Source organism: Eulemur rufifrons, chromosome 20 (genome assembly GCF_041146395.1).
Source record: "Eulemur rufifrons isolate Redbay chromosome 20, OSU_ERuf_1, whole genome shotgun sequence".
NCBI classification, from domain to species: domain Eukaryota; kingdom Metazoa; phylum Chordata; class Mammalia; order Primates; family Lemuridae; genus Eulemur; species Eulemur rufifrons.
Window position 1 is genome coordinate 7,253,385 of NC_091002.1, and position 24,596 is coordinate 7,277,980.

At 40.4% G+C, this 24,596-nt stretch overlaps 1 protein-coding gene across 1 annotated transcript in view; it reads left to right on the forward strand.

Annotated features, from left to right (window-relative positions):
* The window catches only part of HTT (huntingtin), a 152,674-nt gene that overhangs the window by 28,157 nt on the left and 99,921 nt on the right, over positions 1-24,596 (forward strand). Inside the window, exons 4-13 of the mRNA XM_069496156.1 lie at positions 2,021-2,080; positions 2,463-2,542; positions 4,599-4,737; positions 10,115-10,256; positions 10,869-11,047; positions 17,016-17,220; positions 18,661-18,708; positions 20,961-21,041; positions 22,361-22,701; positions 24,363-24,486. Coding sequence (XP_069352257.1) covers positions 2,021-2,080; positions 2,463-2,542; positions 4,599-4,737; positions 10,115-10,256; positions 10,869-11,047; positions 17,016-17,220; positions 18,661-18,708; positions 20,961-21,041; positions 22,361-22,701; positions 24,363-24,486 — 1,399 coding nt within the window. The remainder of the gene's footprint in view (positions 1-2,020; positions 2,081-2,462; positions 2,543-4,598; positions 4,738-10,114; positions 10,257-10,868; positions 11,048-17,015; positions 17,221-18,660; positions 18,709-20,960; positions 21,042-22,360; positions 22,702-24,362; positions 24,487-24,596) is intronic.

The following is a 24,596-nucleotide window of genomic DNA, read 5'->3' on the forward strand; positions in this document are numbered from 1 at the left end:
GTGGAGAGGCAGAGAAACTTCCTGGAGGTGGTAGCTGTAGGTGAAAATATAGATTAGAGACCTTGGTAACTACCACAGCCTCCTGTTTTGAGGGGCACCAGGAAGTCAGTGGAGGCTCAGAGAGGAGGTAGGACCATCTTAGGCAGCCGGAGAATGGGGCACGTTGAGGGTCAGCTCAGGGAGTTTGTGCTTTATTTGGTAGAGAATGAGGAGCTCTTGGAGATTTTTGACACGATCAGAGGAGTGCTTTACGAGGAAGAATGACCTGGTGAGGACACGCAGACAACTTAGAGTGGAGAAGGACCCACGGTGGGGAATCCTGCTGGGAGCCTGAGTGGCCCAGGGGATACAGTGGGGTCTTGAGCCAGGACAGTGGCCCTGGGCTGTGAGCGAGCGCAGTGGCAGGCCATGTGGTGGATTTGGTGGCGTGTCATGTCTCTGGAGCAGGCAGTTGGTATGTGGCCGTCACCCAGTGACTGGCTTATTGTGAGAGTGGATTGCCCGTTCTTCTGAGGGGTTGAGTTTTAGTTTTCTCTTTTTATAAAATAAGTTAGATGTTCGTTTATAAAACATTTATAAAGCTGAATCAAACTTTGATAAGGCTTCTGGTCTTATTCAAAAAGTAATGTTTTAATATATGTTTGTCCAGTTTGGTTTGCTCATTTAAGGACTTACAAAGTACAGACTACAACAGCAGAATCAGAATTTAAAAATTTCTGAGACACTATACTTCAGAATCTCACAAAATGTGATTCCTCTTTTGATTTTCAAGCTCACTGACCAGGTAGGTGAACCCACATGAGTTTTACTAAGACCAGCTCGGTCCATGGACATGAACTGCCATATGTCACAGTGAAATTGGCTTTTTGACTGAGGCATGGTCACAGCGTCCTCTCTTCTGGGTACACAAGCATTTGCAATACCGTTTTGGAAGAGAAGGTTCCCACGGGCAAGAGTGGCACCAGAGTCTTCCCTCTCCCTTTCTTCCAACTTGAGAAGCCACTCTCTATTGTGGACTTTGTGCCATTAGCCCTTGTTACCAGGTTGCAGTTGGTCACATGGCTGTTATTTTTGGTTTAGCTCTGCCAGGTGGGCAAGGAGGGGCAAGACATGTGCTGTGAGGAACATGGAGCTCCTAGCCGGCCATGGGCTCTAGGTCACAGGGGTGTGGGGCTGTGGGCACCCCTGCCAGTGAGGAGGGACCAGACCTGTAGAAAGGATGTGGGACTCTGCCCCAAGAAGTGTTCCTAGCCAGAGCGAGGGGCTCTGATCTTGTAGTGCTGTCACAGCTCCTGCACCCTGCAGGCTTCCAGGACATCGTGTAATCCAGTGTCGTCCAACAGAATGTCCCTTTTGAAATTAAGTTTATGCTGGCCGGGCGCGATGGCTCACGCCTGTAATCCTAGCACTCTGGGAGGCCGAGGCGGGCGGATCGTTTTAGCTCAGGAGTTCAAGACCAGCCTGAGCAAGAGTGAGACCCCGTCTCTACTAAAAATAGAAAGAAATGATCTGGACAGCTAAAAATATATATAGGAAAAATTAGCTGGGCATGGTGGCGCATGCCTATAGTCCCAGCTACTCGGGAGGCTGAGGCAGTAGGATCGCTTAAGCCCAGGAGTTTGAGGTTGCTGTGAGCTAGGCTGACGCCATGGCACTCACTCTAGCCCGGGCAACAGAGCGAGACTGTCTCAAAAAAAAAAAAAAAAGTTTATGCTGGGGCTTTGGAATTTATTTGAAGTATCTGCTATTTTAATTTTGATGTTATGTAGTATTTGTTATAATGAAAGTTAAATTCTTTTACTTTTCCATTTTTTTGTTCAGGTGAATGACCTGTATCTAATTTATTCAGGAACTTCTTTCATATATTTGCTTCTTTCTTTCTTAATGAATAGGTTCTGAATTTAATTGCTATTATATTTTACTTTGTCCCCAAATTGAAATGTTAGTTGCCTTTTAGCTTTCTTTAGAACTGTTGACGGAATGTGTCTTCCATAAACAAATTTGTTATATTTTGTTGTAGGCTTTGATGGATTCCAATCTTCCAAGGTTGCAGCTTGAGCTCTATAAGGAAATTAAAAAGGTGGGCCTTCATTTTCCATTGTTGAAAAAGTTTCACTGTATTAAATAGCATATGTGGAATTATCTTTTATTCATTAAGTAAAAATGTTAGAAGGAAATGCTATCTGGTAAAGTACACTATTGCTTTACTTTTCTTCAAAAGGTTATTCTTCATTTTTATTAGCTGAGATGGGAATTTGATGTGGTCACTTAAATTTAAAATTGAAGCCCACTAGACCTTAAAATTTCTGAAGTAGTTACCACATGTTTTACACTTTTAGTTGGCCTTTTCTCTAAAAATAGAAATTAACCATGAAAGAAAATGCTTTTGTTTATATGCAACCGTCTTCATGACTAGTGCATATGACTCTCAAATGTAACACATCACTCACTTCACCACTCAGAATGGCGCCCCTCGAAGTCTCCGTGCCGCCCTGTGGAGGTTTGCTGAGCTGTCTCACCTGGTTCGGCCTCAGAAATGCAGGTAAGGAGTGCACTCTGGGTGATGATTATATGGGGGGCCAGCTACTACCAGTCCTTTATGTCTCAGCTCAAACGTCACTTCAAAAAATAAAAGTCACTTCAGAGATCTGCTCTGTCCACTCTAAATTGCATGGACCTTGCCCTGTTTGTATTTGTGTTGTAGCACTAATCCTTGTCAGAAACTGTCTTGTACACTTTCTTAGTGTGCTTGTTCATTCTCTATCCCACCTGCCCCAGGACAGCGGGAGTCTTGTCTTATTCTTTGCTGGCCAGCACCAGTAGCAGTGTGTGCACATAGTATTTGCTAAAGAGATGTTTGTCAAATTGTTGAATATTGAGGTACCAACCTCATTATTGCTGACTATAGGAGTTATAGAAAAAAATGGGTTAAAAATGTGAGTGTTGAACTGTGAATAAAGTTTTGACTAGTTGAAACAGTTCTATCTTAATGAATTGAGAAACAAAAGCAAGACCACTTTTCATCAGTTCCTTCCTTCTTTCCTTAAGCAAAACGTGCTGATGCCCCGTGGACCCTTGGCTCCATCCCTGAGGAACTGGTAGAATGGCCTAAACCTTCACTGTTAGTATGAAACAATGATTTATTCCATTGAGGTTGAGTTTCAATAAGAATCTTACATGGCTGCACAGCTACAATTACTAGACAAATTTCTTTTTTTATATAACTTTTTTATTTTACTATTCTTATTTGGAAAAATTTGTTACATTTCTGGAGCAACACATCTCACATTTTCCACGTAGCAGCCAAAGTGACCCTGAACAACATAATTGGGTCCTGTCATTCCCTGACTTAAACTCTTACTCCCCAGTGCTGTCCAGATAGAATCCAGACTGTTCACTAAGGCTCAGGTCATCACCCCACTGGCCCTGTCACCTCAGATACGCTGTGTTGACTCATTGGCCTGCTTTTAGTTCTTTAAGCAAGCCAAGTTTTTCTTCCTCCTAATGGCTGGTTTGTTTTTTTCCCCTCAAGACTCAGCAAAAAAGTTACCTCCTTAGAGAGGCCCCCCTTGGCTCCCTACCTAATCTACCCTAGGTGCCTCTGTGAAAGTGTCAGTGTGGGCTAGGTGCGGTGGCTCACGCCTGTAATCCTAGCACTCTGGGAGGCCGAGGTGGGAGGATCACTCGAGGTCAGGAGTTTGAGACCAGCCTGAGCAAGAGCGAGACTCCATCTCTACTAAAAATAGAAAGAAATGATCTGGACAGCTAAAAATATATTTTTAGAAAAAAATTAGCCGGGCATAGTGGCGCATGCCTGTAGTCCCGGTTACTCGGGAGGCTGAGGCAGAAGGATTGCTTAAGCCCAGGAGTTTGAGGTTGTTGTGAGCGAGGCTGACGCCACGGCACTCTAGCCCGGGCAACAGAGTGAGACTCTGTCTCCAAAAAAAAAAAAGAAAGAAGAAAAAGAAAGTGTCAGTATGCCATCTGTGGCTCTGCTTGTCACCTGTTTCTGCCACTGGAGGGTGGAGGCCTCGCTGCTCCAGGTACCTGGGCAGTGGCCTGCCAGTCACCAAGGATTTGTTCAGTGAATTCATGTGGTCTCAGCTTATCTGTCCTGTGACTAAGTTCTCTCATGTCCTACACATTCTGCTTTTTCTCTTCAGGGGACCAAGTCTTATCTCTAAGGCCTCATTTAGTTTGCTTGCTTTTTTCTGTTTGTTATATCATGCTCCTTTTAAAAGAAAGCTTTATTCTCATTTCTTAACTTTTGTCTTTCAAATTGGTGTTTTCTTGTATTAAATATTATTTTCCAATTAAAAAATGAGCATTTAAATAACTATTATAATTTACTGCAAACAGCTTTTTAAACCCAGCTTTTTAGAGTCCTCTGGGATCATAAGAGAAATGAAGGACATGCCTTCCAACACTTGAACTTCATTCGCATTTTGTCCTCCTTTTATTAATAGCTGAGCTTTGTCCAGTGTCCATTAAGGACTATTTTGCATATAAAACTGTTTTTCCCTGACATGGAACGAATTGCTTATATTTCTCCTTAAGGAGACTTGGAAGAATGACTAATGTTCCTTTTGTGTACACAGGCCATACCTGGTGAACCTCCTGCCGTGCCTGACTCGAACAAGCAAGAGACCTGAGGAATCAGTCCAGGAGACCTTGGCTGCAGCTGTTCCCAAAATTATGGCTTCTTTTGGCAATTTTGCAAATGACAATGAAATTAAGGTATGATTGTTGCCTCAAATCACAAACATTCGAATGATGCCGGGAATGAGTCTTGTTCAGAGTTATGACTTTTGGTCGGTCATTTGAGAGTACTTCTTGGGTTATGTTGTGTGTCATAATTTAGACTGCCATCATTTGTGTTATTTTGAGGCACCCTAAGAGCTTCTTTTCACTTTTGCTTTCTTACTGTGGGGTGAAGAGTTGAATAGGGAGGTGGTTTATCTATGCAAATTCCAAAGGCACCTTTCCAGAGCAGACTGGTTTTGGTGTACTAGATTGACCACTTAACCTTGAGGGGTTAAGTTCCGACCCTATGAGGTTTGCAGATCGGAGAAAGCTCAGTGATGCAGCCCTGTGGGTATGAACATCTCACAGCCACCAGGGCCACATGGCTGCCTGTTTTGCTACCTTCAAATTCATTTTAGTGTTTTATTTACAGTGTCCAGAAATTGTGACTCTGTCTCATGATTTGCAGATTACAGGATTCTTGGCCTTCTCCTTTCTTGTGGGTTAGGCCTGTGTTAGACCCGAGTAGCCTGAGGTAGTGTTGTACAGTGGGTAGAGTACTCTTTTTGGAAATCAGTTGAATGTGGATTAGAACTCTGTCCTCTTTACCCAACAACTCTAAGCTTATATCCTTCGTATTCTGAAAAATGGGACATTAATGATACGTGGGGCTATTCTGAGAGCCAAATAAATGAATGCATATTAATAATGTAGCATAGCAACCCGCAGGAAGTGCTTAGATGTTAGCTGCTACTTCTATTAGCTTTATGACCTTGGATAAACTATTTAGTCTCTCTTACATTTTTTTCTCTGAGTTTCAAAGTTTTCTTGTAAATACTAAGGAGATTTAAAACCAATTTCATTGGATTTTGAAATGGTGAAGGGAGATGATGAATCCAAAGAATTTAGTGTAATAACTAAATCATTGTGCTTAGTACATGGCAGCAGCTGCTGCTGTTACTTATTTATTTATTTATTTTGAGACAAGGTCTTGCTCTGTTACCCAGGCTGGAGTGCAGTGGTGTCATAGCTCACTACAGCCTCCAACTCCCAGGCTAAAGCGATCCTCCTGCCTCAGCCTCCTGAGTATCTGGGACTATAGGCCTACGCCACCATGCCCAGCTAATTTTTCTTTTTTTTTTTTTTTTTTTTTTGTTGAGACAGCGTCTCACTTTGTTGCCAAGGCTAGAGTGAGTGCCGTGGCGTCAGCTTAGCTCACAGCAACCTCAGACTCCTCGGCTTAAGCGATCCTACTGCCTCAGCCTCCCGAGTAGCTGGGACTACAGGCATGCGCCACTATGCCCGGCTAATTTTTTCTATATAGATTTTTAGTTGTCCATATAATGTCTTTCTATTTTTAGTAGAGACGGGGTCTCGCTCAGGCTGGTCTCGAACTCCTGACCTTGAGCAATCCACCCGCCTCGGCCTCCCAGAGTGCTAGGATTACAGGCGTGAGCCACCGCGCCCGGCCCCAGCTAATTTTTCTATTTTTTGTCAAGATGGGGTCTTGCTGTGTTGCTCAGGCAGATCTTGAACTCCTGGCCTCAAGCGATCCTCCTGCCTCAGCCTGCCAAAGTGCTGGGATTATAGGCATGGACCATCATGCCCAGCCTCTGCTGTTATTTTTATTACCAGCTCTTTGGAATGGGGGCAGGTGCTCCTGAATGGTGAGAGAACGTTAGAGCTCCACAGCCCCAGTGCACCAGTCTGCTCATGGGGGTCTATTGAAGGCAGCATACTCTGCAGTGTCTCTGGCTGTCAGGGTTTAAAGACGAGGCAGATGATAGACAGTATTTTTGTAGTCTTAGTTCTTCTCATCATTTCTGTGGTGATCCATGATTTAGATCACCATTTGAATATGAAGATGCTAATGTATTTTTTATACATAGTGGACACTAATTACTTCCTTCCTAAACCTTTGGCGTTTAAAAAATCAATTCCTCTACCCCTCTACCCCATAATTTGAATTTATGTTTATTAAAATGTATTTTTGGTGAAATTCAATAGCACCAAAAAGGTTGTAAACAAAGATAGTGGTTCCTTTCCTACTTCTCCTTAATTCTTGTTTCTCAGAAGCAAACATAACTCTTAGTGTCTCTTCTGGTATTTACCTTCACATTTCTAAATAACATGCTTATACTGCTATTTTTGGGGTTTTTTCAATTTCAGACATTTTTTATTATAGAAGAGATGAATTTAGCTCTAATCCTTCTCCCGTCTTTTTACTATAGTTCTATCAGTATTCAGTGTATGTTATTTTGCCTAAGTAAATAGTAATGACTGGTTATGTATTACATTTCTATGATTATATTTCTTCGTACAACTTTTTGTTTTCCTAAAGTTAATAATTTTCTCTTTTTTGCTTATTATTCTTTGGCCATTTATGTCTTCTCACACCTTTGAATAGTGTTGAGTTATTACTAATCAGCGTAGTGGACTAATTATTGAAACAGAAAGATTACTATTTGGTTAGAAGATCAAAATAAGTAACTTTCCTATTAGCCTAGCATTAATGCAACATTAAGTGAGTGTTAATCTTTAATTTTCTTTTTTGAAATTTCTTCTATCTCCTATCTAAACTTTTTGTATGAGTTTGTTTTCATGTTGTTTATTTGAATTAAAAAAAAGAGCACAATAGTTTCTGTAACTGATTATTACAGTACAGGGGGTTATTATCAGTACAGTATTTCACTGTATTGTTACCACATATGAGCCATTATAGTATTGCTATTATTAAGTATAATTATTATTGAACCACATACGAGCTGTTCATCAGGTTTCCAAATTACATACAAATCTGACCTAAAGACATTCTCAGGAACATATCTCATCTGTAACCCCGGGACCACCTGTACTTAAGTTCACCATGGGCTGATTCTTTATAATAATGCGTATTAGCTCTCATTGAGCTTAGAAGTTTGTACTAATATGGAATGATTCTTCCTTTTTTTTCCTTTTTTTTTTTTTTTTTGAGACAGAGTCTCACTCTCTTGCCCAGGCTAGAGTGAGTGCCGTGGCGTCAGCCTACCTCACAGCAACCTCAAACTCCTGAGCTCAAGGGATCCTGCTGTCTCAGCCTCCCGAGTAGCTGGGACTACAGGCATGCGCCACTATGCCCGGCTAATTTTTTCTATATATATTTTTAGCTGTCCATATAATTTCTTTCTATTTTTAGTAGAGATGGGGTCTCGCTCTTGCTCAGGCTGGTCTCGAACTCCTGAGCTCAAACGATCCGCCCACCTCGGCCTCCCAGAGTGCTAGGATTACAGGCGTGAGCCACCGCGCCCGGCCTGGAATGATTCTTAATGTACTTTTTTAATGATGTGCGTGTGTGTTTTCAGTCAAAGGAGTTTGTGTTGGTTTTGTGTTACTCTTTAGAGACAGGTCTCACTCTGTCACCTAGGCTGAAGTGCAGTGGCATGAATCATAGTTCACTACAATCTCAAACTCCTGGGCACTCCTGCCTTGGTCTCCTAAAGTGCTGGGATTATAGGTGTGAGCTACCACCCTGAGCCAATCAAAGAAATTCTTTAAAATGCTAATATCTTTTCTTGTAGCTAAAAATGGTTGTTGGAGATAAATTGACTGGATTCTCCAGGTGGTGTCTCAGGGAGAAACTGGAGGCTACTTGTCATTGGGGAAGTCCTTTCGCCAGGCTCTAGTCCTCTGGCTCACAGGGTCCAGAGGTCTATTCTGTAAATTCACTGAGAGTTGATAAGCCTCTAAGAACCAGTTTATGTTAACCATACTCTTAAGGAGAAACTTATTTATAAATCAGATGTCATTTGCCTAGGCATAGCCCTAGCAGAGTCCCTGACTCATACTAATTGCTCAGTGAACATTCGACAATGATAGGAATCAAATTATGGCTCAGAGCATAGTTTAATAATGGGAAATGGATAGCAATCCTACTGCCTCAGCCTCCTGAGTTGCTGGGACTACAGGCATGTGACACCATGCCCAGCTAATTTTTTGTATATATTTTTAGTTGTTCAGATAATTTCTATTTTTTAGTAAAGATGAGGTCTTGCTTTTGCTCTGGCTGGTCTCAAACTCCTGAGCTCAAATGATTCACCCGCCTCGGCCTCCCAGAGTTCTAGGATTACAGGCATGAGCCACCGCGCCCGGCCTGGGAAATGGATATTCTTAAGTAATGTAGTCACTAAACTAATGTGGCTAGGTGGTCACCACTTTTCATTCTTTGGATATTTTTTTCCACGTCTTTTTTTTTTTTTTTTTTATTTCAGCTCATTATGGGGGTACAAAAGTTCAGGTTATATATATTGCCCATGTCCCCCATCCCCCCGAGTCTGAGCTTCAAGTGTGTCCATTCCCTAGACAGTGCTCATTGCACTCATCATGTAGGTATGCACCCATCCCTTCCCCCCCATCCCCCTTTATTAAGACTTCACTGGCCATCATTAAAATTATAGTACCTTTTTCTTTGGATTATTCTGGATGTCCAATGAGAAAGTCTTTTTTTTTTTTTTTTTTGAGACAGAGTCTCACTCTGTTGCCCCGGCTAGAGTGAGTGCCATGGCATTAGCCTAACTCACAGCAACCTCAAACTCCTGAGCTCAAGCGATCCTCCTGTCTCAGCCTCCTGAGTAGCTGGGACTACAGGCATGCGCCACCATGCCCGGCTAATTTTTTCTATATATATTTTTAGCTGTCCATATAATTTCTTTCTATTTTTAGTAGAGATGGGGTCTCGCTCTTGCTTAGGCTGGTCTCGAACTCCTGAGCTCAAACGATCCGCCCACCTCGGCCTCCCAGAGTGCTAGGATTACAGGCGTGAGCCACCGCGCCCGGCCGAGAAAGTCTTAATCTCTAATTTTTTAGGAGAACACTTGAGTGGCATGCTGTCATATCCAGTTAAGTTGCAGATGTTGTCAGTGGGAGACGTTCTAGTTCTGATGCTTGGTGACACGAGCAGCACTTTTACACCTTATTTCTGAGGCTGGGACATTACTATAGTTAGCTAATACTCTTTTCTCCTTTACTTCATTATTTGTTGATTTTTTTTTTTTTTTTTTTTTTCTGTCTTTACATAGTGTCATATTACTGTTTCCCCAAACATAGTGAGTACACTGTATCTAGAAGTTGAGGCCTACACCCTCATAGAGGAGATAGATGCTGAGTAGGTCCATAAGTGAAGGTTACGAATAAGTAAATAGACTGCATTTATAAGCTGCTTTCAAATATCTCAAATTTGGGGTGCTTACTTTCAGCTGTACGAAAAGCCTCAAACTGTTTATAATTTATACACTGTTAAGAGTTTGGAACTTCTGATTCAAATTAAGTTTTATGAAATACATGATAAGCTTCATAGGAGCTTTGTTTTTTATCTCCTGGAATTTTGCTTCCACAGGTTTTATTAAAGGCTTTCATAGTGAATCTGAAGTCCAGTTCCCCTACTATTCGGCGGACAGCAGCTGGGTCAGCAGTGAGCATCTGCCAGCACTCAAGAAGGACACAGTATTTTTATAGCTGGCTACTAAATGTGCTTTTAGGTAAGGTGGATGTGTAGGAGAGGTGGAGGTCAAGATAGACCTTTGGAAATCTTTAAGATCAGATGATCCTCCAGCCATCTGGACCAGGTCAATTGGCCCTGGCTGACTGGTGAATGTGAACTGTGTTGGGGCTGCTGTGAGCCTGCGTGGGCCTCGTGATGGCACAAATGCAGCTGTGCCCAAGGACATGTGGATGGGCAGTGGGTGTGGGCCAGTGGACACCCCACCTGCCTTCCTGGGCCTGGCCCTTGTCTGTGTTGGCTCTGACTACAATGAGTCCTCGAGGCTTGAGCTTGAGACTGCGCCTCAGGTCCCTGTAGGTCAGTTGACAATTTCTCCTGTAGTTTAGGTAACTGGAAATCAACACTTGCAAGTGCTAGAGTTAGTATGTGGATGTTTGATATGAAATGACTGCCTAACTTTCACACGCAGTAGAACTCACTGCAGAGGGCCTTGCTAAGCTCAGGGTGTGGATTCGGACCATATGGTATATTCTTCCACAGTAATGTTTGTGCCATCTCTATCCCTTAGAATCTCTTCTTTTTAACAATTAAGCCACGAATCTCCAAGCAGCAAATTAGATGTTAAGGGATCTTGCTTCTGTCTTTATAGGTTTGCTAGTTCCTGTTGAAGATGAACACTCCACCCTCCTGATCCTGGGCGTGTTGCTCACACTGAGGTATTTGGTGCCCTTGCTGCAGCAGCAGGTCAAGGACACCAGCCTCAAAGGCAGTTTTGGGGTGACACGGAAAGAGATGGAAGTCTCTCCCTCTGCAGAGCAGCTTGTTCAGGTAGGAGCTGCAGGGTTTCCTATAGTGCTTACACGTGAATACTAACATTCAAAGAACCAATTAATGTGGAAGAGCAGTGGGAGAACCAAGGATCAAGAGTGTGGACTGTGGAGTTGGATTGCTGGGTTCCAACCCTAGGTATTGACCTCTAGCTGCGTGACCTCTGTATGTCAGTGTCACCACAGGTCAAATGCAGGTGATGTCTCCAAAGGTGCTGTGGGTGTTACCCAAGCCCCTTAGACCCCTGCCTGGCACATAGACCGCTGCTACTCAGTTTCTAAAACCAAGGATCATGGTGTGTGTTCATCCACTCAGGAAACATTGATGAGCACCCATGATGTGCTAGGCACTGTGATAGGTGCTGGGAATACCACGGTGAGCATTTCCAATGTGGTCTCTGCCCCCTGGAAACTGTGGCCTAGTGAATTGGTCATGCTAGTGTGATATGCTCATCTGAGGAGGTGGGGACATGGTCTATGGGGGGTCCCTTGATTCAGGGTTTGCTTCCTGATTTATAGGTATTTGAGTCAACTGGATTTATAGGTTGTGTCATTTAGCTAAATTTTGTAGGGTATAAAATTTTAAGTGGCTTAAATGATTCTTGCATAGAATCATAAATTGAAGATAATGCTAATAATTTAAGCATTAAGCTAGGTAGTATTTGTAAGTGTTTAGAATCCTTCCTTGCACATGTTAAGGCCCTGTCAGTGCTGGTTAATGATACACAACTGAGCAGAAGTGGACTCTAAGGAAATGTTGGCCAACAATTCTATTCTGACCAGCTGCCCTTCATTTGCATTACAGAGTACATGCAATGACAGTGTATATGATATGACATTTAATTATATTGCCCCCACAAAAAAATCATTACTGAATGTTTTAGTGAGTAAAAATTGTGCCACTGTGCTAATAAATACATTAAAATATAGTTTATTTTGTCTTTACCTTACCTTGTTTTTTTACCTTTTTTTTTTTTTTTTGAGACAGAGTCTCACTCGGTTGCCCTGGGTAGAGTGCTGTGGCAGCGTCATTCATACATCAGTGCTCATTGCAACCTCAAACTCCTGGGCTCAAATGATCCTCCTGCCTCAGCCTCCCGAGTAGCTGGGACAACAGGTGTGTACCATAACACCTGGCTAATTTTTCTATTTTTAGTAAAGATGGGGTCTCACTTTTGCTCAAACTCCTGAGCTCCAGTGATCCTCCTGCCTTGGCCTCCCAGCATGCCAGGATTACAGGCATGAGCCACTGTGCCCAGCCTATTTTTTTTTTACTTTTCAATAAGGAGAATTCTATACATAACAACTCATGGCCAGTCATGTTTCATTTATAATCCCACTCACTTCTCTTTTGTATTATTTTTATTTAAAAAGTTTTTTTAGAGACAGGGTCTTGCTGTGTTGCCCAGGTCAGAGTGCAGTGGCCTGATCATATCTCACTGCAGCCTCAAACTCCTGAGTTCAAGCAATCCTCCTGTCTTAACCTCCTGAGTAGCTAGGACTACAGGTATGTGTCATTACGCCTGGCTACTTTTAAAAATTTTTTGTAGAGGCAGGGTCTCACTGTGTTGCCTAGGCTGATCTTGAACTCCTGGCTTCAAGTGATCCTCCTGCCTTGGCCTTCTGGAGCACTGGGATTGCAGGTGTGAGCCACTGAGCCTCGCCTTTTGGCTTATTTTAAAGCAAATCCCAATTATTCTCTTATTTCACCTGTATTTCAGTATGTATCTCTATACATGAAGTTTCTACTTTTTTTTTTTTTTTTTTTTGAGACAGAGTCTCACTCTGTCACCCTGGGTAGAGTTCAGTGGCATCTTTGTAGCTCACTGCAACCTCCAACTCCTGGGTTCAAGTGATCCTCTTGCCTCAGCTTCTCGAGTAGCTGGGACTATAGATGAGTGCCACCATGCGCAGCTAATTTTTCTATTTTTAGTGGAAACAGGGTCTCATTCTTGCTCTGGCTGAGCTTGAACTCCTGAGCTCAAGCAATCATCCCGCCTTGGCTTCCCCCAGTGCTAGGAGTACAGACATGAGCCACCATACCTGACCTCTATTTTATTTTTTTTAAGCTTCATGACAATACCATTGTCAGACTTAAAAAACTTAACGTTTCCTAAACATCAAATACCCACTCATCCACAACTTTCTCTCTGCTGTTTTGGAACCAGCGTCCAAATAAAATTGGTTGATAAGGATTGTAAGTCTCTTTGATCAACCGTTTCCGCTTCCATCCCAATTTTTTTCCCCTTAGAGTTCATTTGTGGAGGAGTCCATTTGTCTTATAAGTTTCTTTGTGGTCTGATTTATTGCTTACATCTCCATTGTTTAAATTAACACTTTTTCCTGTTCTGTTTATTTCCTGTAAATCAGTAATTGGAGCAAGAGGCTTGTCAGATTTAGTGTATATTTTGTAATGTAAATTATATCTGAGTTCAGTAGACCTTATGTTAATATAATATTTTAAAATAAGTATAATATTTTAAAATAAACATTTAAAAAGTATTGAGACTACATGATAAGAATTTTTTTACTGGTGCTTTAAAAAACTGCTTAATCAAAAAATTGGGAGAACATTGGTCTAGTGGGAGAAACAATTACTAAATACGTGGCAAGGGCCGGGCACGGTGGCTCACGCCTGTAATCCCAGCACTCTGGGAGGCCGAGGTGGGCGGATCGTTTGAGCTCAGGAGTTCGAGACCAGCCTGAGCAAGAGCAAGACCCCATCTCTACTAAAAATAGAAAGAAATTATATGGACAGCTAAAAATATATATAGAAAAAATTAGCCGGGCATGGTGACGCATGCCTGTAGTCCCAGCTACTCGGGAGGCTGAGACAGAGGATCGCTTGAGCTCAGGAGTTTGAGGTTGCTGTGAGCTAGGCTGACGCCATGGCACTCACTCTAGCCTGGGCAACAGAGTGAGACTCTGTCTCAAAAAAAAAAAAAAAAAAAAAAAATACGTGGCAAGGTGGGGAAACACATGTGGGGCCTCTGCCTTACAGAGGGCAGGGAGGCCCCCAAGAAAATTCAGTGTTGATGACGCTTACGGGTGAGTAGGATCTGACCAGACCCAGGGAGTTGGGAGAAGAAGGGAGTTTTATAGATAGAAACTGTGATCTTTGCCAAGTCCAGGGAGTGAAAGGATGAGAGTATGCACACCATCTTGGTGGGTCCTGGAGAGGCCTCCTGACTTCCTCATGGGTTAGTAGGAGTGCTGGTGATAGTCAAGGTCAGAGAGAAATTGGAGACTGTGTTAAACTGGGATTGCAGTGATCCTGGGAGGACAGGGGAAGGGGTGTGGATGTGATGCTTAATTAATTGCTGATTTTCTTAATAGTTTCTTTTCTCCAAATCAATTAAATGATATGATACCTTTTTGAACTAGCAAGCTAGATGTGATTACCTCTAAAATATATCTCACTCCATCTTCTTTTGACTAATGACTGTCCTGAGTGAAATTACTCTGAGAAATTTAATTTCGCTAATGTAGTTTGGGTAACTGTATTTAATAAGAATTTAATAGAATCCTAGGCCTGGCCAAACTCTTAAGCAAGTGTGAGCAAAATATAGATACTTTTAGATAAGCAAGAACTCAGTTTTCCTTTCATGTATGCTTTTTGAAAAAAAGTTATGTGAAGATTTATTCCAACAACATGTGAAATAAATTGAAAAATAGAGGAAGCCCTGAAATCTAAGAAACAAAGCATCTAACCCAGGAACGTGATAAAAGCAGTTCTAAGATGATTGTTACTTAGTGTGCAATTCAGATTAGGCGCTCCAAGAAGAATTCCCTGCAACAAATATTATGATTAAGAAGCTGGGAAAAAGGAAAGGCATATGTATTGCATCTATTGCCAACAAGGAGGCAAAAAGGCAAGTAGTAACATTAGGGAAACCAGCAAGATTTATGAAAGAAATTTGTGATCCAATTATGAAGCAAAATAAAATGTAGAATAATTTTAAGGAAGTAATAGATCATAATAAGAGAATCCATTTGACTATTAACATTGGGACATTCCCTTACAAGCAACATACGATAATAATGAAAGACTTCTTTTTGAATCTAGTCACATTAATAGGCTTTGCAGTAAATAATATGTACACATGAGAACGTACATACTATTTATTTTTAATTAAGTTTTTAGACTCAGCTAGGCAGAGAGCATAAGATTTAAATAGTTTACATAGTAGCATGTAAATGTGAATCTTGACAATGTGAAAGCAGTGCTTGTTGCTAACAGAGTTTAGTAGGGGCAGGTGGGGTCAAGGAAATGTGAGTGCTGGTTTCCTCATTACATCGTGAGGAATCAGATTCTTGTTCAAAATGGATGGCTTAAGAAATCAAGGTATAAGCTGATTACCTAGAGTAGGGATCCACAGATGTTTTCCGTAGAAGTCCAGTTAATAAATATTTTAAGCTTTGTAGGCCATACTATCTCTATCGCAACTACTCAGCACTACCATTATAGCCTGAAAGCAGCTACACACAGTCCATAAATGTGGCCATGTTCTGATGAAGCTTTTTTGAGACAAGAGTCTCGCTCTGTTGCCTGGGCTGGAGTGCAGTGGTGTCATCATAGCTGACTGCAGCCTCAAACTTTTGGGCTCAAGCAATCCCACTGCCTCAGCCTCCCAAGTAGCTAGAAATAAAGGCTTGCACTACCACACCTGGCTAATTTTTCTTACTTGTTGTAGCGATGGGGTCTCACTATGTTGCCCGTGAACTTCTGGCCTTAAGTGATCCTCCTGCCTTGGCCTCCAGAAGTGCTGGGATTACAGGCGTGGCCAGCACGCCTGGTCCTGATTGAAACTTTATGTACAAAAACAGATGCAGGCCAGATTTGAACTGTGGACTGTGGTTTGCTGACCTGTGATTTAGAGTTATAGAGATTACCATCAGAAGAGCTAAAAGTGAGCCTTTTTGTTTTGTATTCTTCTACACTGTTGATTTTTAGAGAAGAAACATGTATTTTATGTATTAAAGGTAGGGTTGGCAAACTTAGGAAATAAAAATACAGGATGCCAGTGAAATTTGAATTTCAGATAAATAATGAGTAATTTTGTCATATAAGTATATTCCAAGTTGCATAGGACATACTTATACTATAAAATTATTTATCTGAAATTCAAATTTAACTGAGTGCCCTATATTTTATATGGCAACTCTACTTAAGGAAAAAAAGAATAAATTCATTATGTTCATATAATGTAATATTATATTAAAAACACTAATAAAATTTAGCATAATAGGCTGGCACTCTGGGAAGCTGAGGCAAGAGGATTGCCTGAGCTCAGGAGTTCGAGACCAGCATGAGCAAGAACAAGACTCCATCTGTACTAAAAATAGAAAAATTAGCCAGGACTGGTGGCGGGCGCCTGTAGTCCCAGATACTCGGGAGGCTGAGGCAGGAGGATCGCTTGAGCCCAGGAGTTTGAGGTTGCAGTGAGCTATGATGGTGCATCAACACTCTACCCAGGATGACAAAGTGAGACTTTGTCTCGGGGAAAAAAAAGGAAATTGAACCTCACTCCCCCTCACTTTCTAAATAAATAAATAGATAATAACCTAATACGTTTACAATTTTTGGCAACTCTCAGTAGCACTGTTAACAGTATTTTTTGATTTTTAAATGTGTGTCCAACTGACTCCTCACTCAGTGTATGTTGGGCTTTAGTTTCCCTTTACTAGTCACTAGTTTCAGGAAGTGGAGATCTTAATTAGCACACTACTGCTCTACTGGAAGTGCTTTATTTATTTTTAAGGAATTAATATAACAATGAAAAACATAAGAATTTACAAAATAACATGGAAGCTAATGATCATACTGGTAGAAGTGATAGAGGAAATTTTAGGGGGAGAAATTAAGGTACAAACTTTCTCAATAAAGTCCTATTAAAAACCAAAAGACATGAAACCTAGGACAAATTTTAAAAACTCTGACCAGAACACCCATGCTTCTCTGTTTCTAGGTTTATGAACTGACCTTGCATCACACACAGCACCAAGACCACAACGTCGTGACTGGAGCCCTGGAACTCCTGCAGCAGCTCTTCAGAACTCCCCCACCGGAGCTCCTGCAAGGCCTGACCACTCCAGGCGGCCTTGGGCAGCTCACTGCGGCTAAAGATGAGTCTAGTGGCCGAAGTCGTAGTGGCAGTATTGTGGAACTTATAAGTAAGTTATCAGCAAGGTCCTCTTGTCATGAACTGTGCACTAATACTCGGTGCCCTCTATTGAATTATGGGCCCTGTGCTGTGCTGAGCAATCTACATCTTAATTCCTTGCCAGAACCTCTAATTTAGCTAGCACCTTTATTTGCCAGATAGGAGAACTAAAGTTCAAAAAGTCTAGGTGGTGGCCAGGCGCGGTGGCTCATTGTAATCCTAGCACTCTGGGAGGCCAAGGCAGGTGGATCATTTGTGCTCAGGAGTTAGAGACCAGCCTGAGCAAGAGCGAGACCCCGTCTTTACTAAAAAAATAGAAAGAAATTAGCTGGACAACTAAAAATATATATGGAAAAAATTAGCCGGGCATGGTGGAGTATGCCTGTAGTCCCAGTTACTTGGGAGGCTGAGGCAGGAGGATTGCTTGAGCCCAGGAGTTTGAGGGTTGCTGTGAGCTAGGCTGATGCCATGGCACTCTAGTTTGGGCAAGAGAGTGAGACTCTGTCTCAAAAAAAAAAAAAAAAAGTCTAGGTGACAAAACGAGGCCACACATTTAAAGCCCAGCCTCCTGACTCTCTGTCTCCAACTTGGCAGCCTGAACACACAGGGGAAAGTAGCTCCAGGATCCTTATGTTTACTTGCCAGACAGCATCCAGCATCTTCAAGTCTTTGGAAGGATCTGAGAATTGCTTCCTGCCCTGACTTTAGAAAATCTCTCCTACCCACCACCACTACCCAGTTGGCTCTTCTTGATGCTCTTGGGGGTTGGGCCCTAATTCTAACGTTGGTGGCTGCCCTGGAGCAAGCAGTGAGTGCAGGGGCCTTCTTTGATGTGCGAGTTGCTCTTGAGAGTAGGAATAGGTGGGAGTCCCTGAATTCCAGCCTCTGGATCTGGGTCTGACATTTGGAGGCTTTTAATAAGCTTTTGCTGATTGTGACCTCATAGCTTCCACAAACTAAGAGAATTTGACTAGAAGTCTAATTAATTGCTGCCTCATAGGAACACAAATGTTTGCCTCAGTCATGAGCAGGAAATGTTACTATGCCTTGTTCACTGTCCTTTGCATTGAAGAATCCCTTTCTCTATGGAATGCATGCCTTATAACTAATTAGTGAAAATATTCATTTCTAATAAAATTTATACTTGATTATTAGTTAACCAAATAACCTGAGATTTCTAATATTTTTAATTTAACTTTTTAAATGCAATTTATTTTAGTCCTTTTGACTTTTTAGGTGAAATTCTTTAGAACTATATATTTGAATGTTAATATAATTTTCATATTGGAATCGAAGCCTTGAATCATGTTGTTTAAGCATTTGCTGTGGAATTATGTTTACATTTTCCCTAGTTTTAAAGTTGAATCAAGCTTTTTGCAGATTTTCGGATTTCTTCTAGATTTTAGCAGATTGTTACCTTTCTTCATCTGTCGCTTTCTGTGATTTACAGCTGGAGGGGGTTCCTCATGCAGCCCTGTTCTTTCAAGAAAACAAAAAGGTGATTATTTCAGAAATCAGAGTCTTGTGTTGAATCTCACCGCTTTTCTATATTTCCATAATGCGTTGGACTCTGTCTATATCTCTTCTCAGTGAGTGCTTTATATGTGTAAATGTTGCTGGAATCTGATAAAACAGCCTGAGTAGTTCTATAGGGTGGCTTTTAAAAATTGCTTTTGTATCAGAATTGCTTTGTCATAAGTTTCTAATGCTTTAGGTCAGGGGTCAGTAATATTTTTCTGTAAAGGCCCACAGAGTAAACCTTTTATCCTTATGGGCTGTAGGGTCTGTTTTGCAACAGTTTAGCTCTGCCTTGTGGCAGGAAAGCAGCCATAGACTGTATGTGGGTTACTGGCTGGCTGCCTTCCAATAAAACTTTACTTATAGAAATAGGCACCTGCTTTAGGGAATGTAGTGTTATATTTTATAAAGGTAACTAACTTACCTTCCCAGTGAATTTTATTCAGTATTAGAAATATTATTAAATAGCTTCTTTTGTTGGATCAGTTATTTTCATTTGGACCTGTTAATCATTTTTCAGCCATATTTAACTTTGTATATATCAAAGTATTCTGATACAATTTATTTTTATTAAATCAGAAAGTTTCTGATAAAATCTGCTAGTTTTGGTAACACATTATCACTTTGCAACACCAATTATTTTCCTTTCCAGTGTGGATTTGCATAGGAAAGAATTGCTACCATTTTCTGCTTTGAAATCTTAAAGGAGTAATGCTTGAGTGTTTAAGAGCCTGACACTTAGTAGTATTTGTGATATTGAATGGGATCCTAACAGGAGTTACATTCTAGCCTTCACTAAATGAAGTAAACATTTCCTAGAACTTGGAATCAATAATATTTGCGCCATCATAGTGTGGGATACTTAATCAAGTTTGAGATATTAGTGAAAAATTGAGATTGTTTAAAAGCCAAAAGGTCTAACAAAAGTTAATCTTTATATTCTTGAATTAGGACACATTTTTGGACATGTGACTAAGTTACTCTGATACTTGTTTGTTTCTTAGTCACTTTTTCCAGTGACAGTGAAGATGATGACTGATTCATGTTGTTGAGATGCGTTGTTTGGGATATGTCCTGTCTCTTTTTTATTTTTTTTCAGTGTCTTCTGTCCCTGCCCCATTTCAAGTGGTGGTTTTCAAACTTTTTTGTTGTAGTTGGAGAATCGTTTTTTTTCAAGTCTGCCAATGTATAAGCTAGTTGAAAGTTGATTTGTGTTGGATGTAGGATTAGGGTAAAGGTGGTGGGGTGGCCTGGAGTCTCTCTTCTGGTAGCAGCCCTGCTCTTATACCTTTGAGGAAATTACTCTGCAGAGGGCTCTGTGGAACATACTTGCACACCACTGATTTGGAGGATAGAGACTGCTGTTATTAAGATCTGAATTCATCATTTTGATTTTTTTAAGTTGCTATGTTAATTTCATCTAGATTCTGGATTTCGTTTACTAATTTTTTTTCCACTTTTGACGTCCCATCACTGTAAGTTTATGGAAGTTATCACACTTCTGACCAGTTCTTTGGAGAGCAATAAAATTTTAAATTTCCAATAATTTAGATAGTGTCATTTAATGACATTTGTACGTAATGTAGTCATAATGATTTAATCAGTCCAGTTAAATCATATTAAGACTTTTGGTTTCTTTTTTGCTAATACAATTTTGAACATTAAGTATAAAATATATTTTTAGAACTTTACAAAAGTAATATTACTTCATCCTCTAGATCATATTGTGCTTGAGTTCTGATTGTTAACCATAGAGTCTAGAAAATTGAAAGATAATAATATGAAAGTGACTTTTAGATATAAAGGTTTTACATGTTAATTCTTATGTGCCTTTAAAGATATGACTTGACTATTCCAAGGGTCAGCCAATAGAATTGAATCTTTTGGTCATAACTTACCATTTTTAAGGTTAAATAGTAATATAAACTGTTTAATAATAATTCAAATCAATAACTATTTATTAATTGTTAAAATACTTTGTGGTGTAGTTTGAGAATCATTGCTTTTACCTTTTTTCCCCTATTGGGTTTGTTGATTTTAATAGTATTCTCAATATCTCTATATTCTATGTGTTCAACACTCTTGAGGTATAAAAATGGTTATATATGATGAAACTATATGAGAGTAAATTAAATATGCTTATGATTTTCAGTTTAGAATGTACATTTATTGAATTTTTAAAGGGCTTATTTTTAGTAGACTTTAAAGGAATATTGCTGCATTATTTACTAGGCAGAGTGCTCCTAAGCGAAGAAGCAGCGTTGGAAGATGATTCTGAATCGAGGTCAGACGCCAGCAGCTCTGCGTTTGCAGGTAGTTCTGGTTGGTAGGCAGAGCTTCCCTTACCTACTGTCCGCCCTTCTGCTCCTCCCCTGTGCCCGAGGACCACACTCCTGGGGCAGCCATGGAACCAGCTAGCTCATGTGGTGGATAATGGGGGCTTCTTTTATAATGGTTGCTTTGAAACGTGCTTGTCTATGTGTTTGCTTCATATGCATTTTCTTTGGTTTAGACTGTTTTAAAGTTAGGTTTATGCTCCCTGAGCATAAAGCTTTTTGGGGAGGGGATGGCTGGTAGAGATGTCTCCTGCATCAAATGGATCATGCTGGGGGAAATGGGTTGAAAAATTGCCTTTGGATAATTAACTTAAAAGAATCTACCTTTATTTACAAATGGTTTTCTAATTAAATTCTTTGTGTACTTTATAAAATATGATTAACTTAAGGCACTAATAACTGGATTAAATAAGGGCAGTTTTGGTTGTATCCTATCCAAAAGAGTATTTTTAGATAACTGAAAATAAAGTTAAAATATTTGGGAATGAAAATCTGAATAATTGCAGTGACATTTATTAATATTTATTCATTTATTTTATAAAATAAACATAGGCTTTTTTTCCTGATTACAAAAATTAAAAAGTTAACGCACAATAAATTATAGCTATCTGGAGTAGCATACAGCCCAAGTGCTCAGCAACCTAACTGCCCCCAGGAGTGACAACTGCTTGCATCTTGGGGTGGATCTTTTTGTTGTGCTTTTTATGTAGTGGTTTTGTTTTTAGATGGGAATTTAAAAACTGAACTAGGAAAATATGGCATAAATTTATCCTATAAGAGAATGGGACTGGATGAGAGATCTTGAAGAGGGCTTGGAGGAAGGCAAGCCCACTTATAAATAGATGAATTTACAGTCATTTTTGACTGCTGTTTGCTTGGAGGACCCAGGCATCAGGGACGCCCAGCCTGGTGCCCCTGACCAGGCTGCCTCTGAATTACAAACGTCATTACATGTTGCTCCAGCTAAGGCTGGAGCCGTTGGTTAAGAACTTGAACTTCAGTTTTTGTGGTGAAACACAAAATGTGGAGATATTCATAGTATTTAAAAAATACCTGCTGATTATTCTTATTTTCTTGAGTACTATAGTAAAAGGCAATTTGAGTAATGTTTGAAGGATGCATTATTGTCTTGCCTTTACTAGTTTATATTTACTAGTTCATATTTTCACTGTATTTCAGGATGTTTTGCAGCTAAAACATTTGATGACAATAACTTTTTGTTCCTTTGCAAACCTTTGATTACCTATTTAATGTTTTCTCTGGCCATTTGATAAATGAGTGTTTCTGTGTTTTTAGCCTCTGTGAAAGATGAGATCGGAGGAGAGCTGGCTGCTTCTTCAGGGGTCTCCACTCCGGGGTCAGCTGGTCACGACATCATCACTGAGCAGCCGCGGTCACAGCACACGCTGCAGGCAGACTCGGTGGATCTGACCAGCTGTGACTTGACGAGTGCTGCCACAGATGGGGATGAGGAAGACATCTTGAGCCACAGCTCCAGCCAGGTCAGCGCTGTCCCATCTGACCCTGCCATGGACCTCAATGATGGGACCCAGGCCTCCTCGCCCATCAGCGACAGCTCCCAGACCACCACCGAAGGGCCCGATTCAGCTGTGACCCCTTCAGACAGTTCTGAAATTGTAAGTGGGCTGAGGGGCACCCCAGTCTTCTGCAGAGGGGCCTGGCAGCTTTCTGAGCTCTTCCTTGAGGCCCAGGGAGCTTGACCTTATGTGGTACCTTCTCTAAGGGAAACAGTCTTTTGTGTTGAACCTGGAGGTCAAAAATCAGATTAGTTGATTATATGAACTGTCCTAAACTTGAGTGCATTTTATGTTGTTTAAGGCCTTACTGGGCCCTGGCTAAATGATTATTTTGAAAAAATCCTTAAGGAGCCTATCATTAACAAATTTGTGGTCATAATGAAATGTAATTAATAAAATTTATGCTGGGTATTATTTTTAACACCTGACTTTTCAAAACTTTTACAACATGTCCCATTTTATAACAGCATGGATATAAGTACCTTTGATCTCTGAATTAGTGGGCAAGAAACACTCAAGGATAATCTAATTAAAAAGTTTGGTACAAGTGTATACTGAGTTTTATTTTTCAGTTTTTAAAATTGTGGTAATATACATAAAATAACATAAAATTTACCTTCTTAACCATTTTTAAGTGTACAGTTTAGTGTTTTAAATACATTTAAATAATGTTATACAACCATCACTACCATCCATCTCTGTAACTCTTCTCATCTTCCCAAACTGAAACTCTGTTCCTAGTAAACACTAACTCCCCATTCCCTTCTTGCAGCCCCTGGAAGCCACCATTCTACTTTCTGTCTCTCCCAATTTGAACATTCTAGGTACCTCATATATATGGGATCATTACAGTATTTATCCTTTTGTGAATGGCTTATTTCACTTAGCATAATGTCCCCAAGGTTCATCTATGTTGTAGCATGTGTCAAGATTTTAAGGCCAAATAACATTATATTGTATGGATGTGTACCACGTTGGCTTATCCATTCATCTATAAATGGACATGTGGATTGCTTCCACATTTTAGCAATTGTGAATAATGCTATGCATAATGCGAACATGGGCATACAAATATCTCTTGGAGACTCTGCTTTTGATTTTTTTGAGTATGTACCCAGAAGTGGAATTGCTTTTACACTCCAATTTTAGTTTAAAAAATTTATACTATTAAGTGTTTTGCTTAATAGTATAGTAATTAATCAACTTAATAAAATAATATTTCAATAATGTGTTAGTGGTTTGAGAGTCCATCACTCAGTTTTTTAGGTAAATTACACTCAAAACTGGATTGAAACATTCAAGTGTAACATTTTGTGACATGGAATTCTGACCCAAGCTTATGGCTAAACATATGAAGCACTATGCCCAGAATTTAGTGGATTCAGTCTTAGCAGTTTAGGAGATAACCAATTAAATTGTGAAGTTTTTGTCTAAAAGTTTTGTCCTCATCTGTGAAGACAAGGATTTTTGTTTGAGTTTTTTCTTTTTATGTCAAAAAGGAAAAATTTCCAGATTGCAATCGCTTTGGAACTTTTAGAGCTATAAAAGCCTTTCATAATGTAGTAATGGTGTGTGATCAGTAAGCTCTTGGTAATTTCTGCACATGCATTTATGTGCATTTGAGTAAGTGACCTTTGTGTTTTGTATGTAAAATATGCTCCGTGGTATTTGTGGTTTTTGTCTTTACTTTTCCATGTTGGAGAGTTTGTCCTTTGGTGATCACATTTCAGAATTCTCACAAGCCCCCTTGAACCATTCAGGTGTTAGATGGTGCTGACAGCCAGTATTTGGGCGTGCAGATCGGACAGCCCCAGGATGAAGATGAGGAAACTGCCAGTATTCTTCCTGATGAGGCCTCTGATGCTTTCAGAAACACTTCAATCGGTATGTTGACTTCAGGTGATGCACTACAAAATGGTCTCATTTTCAATCCTGGACATCTTAATTTTATCTTTGCTTTCAAGAAGAAATATCTTTTTATACCCTTGTTTTCT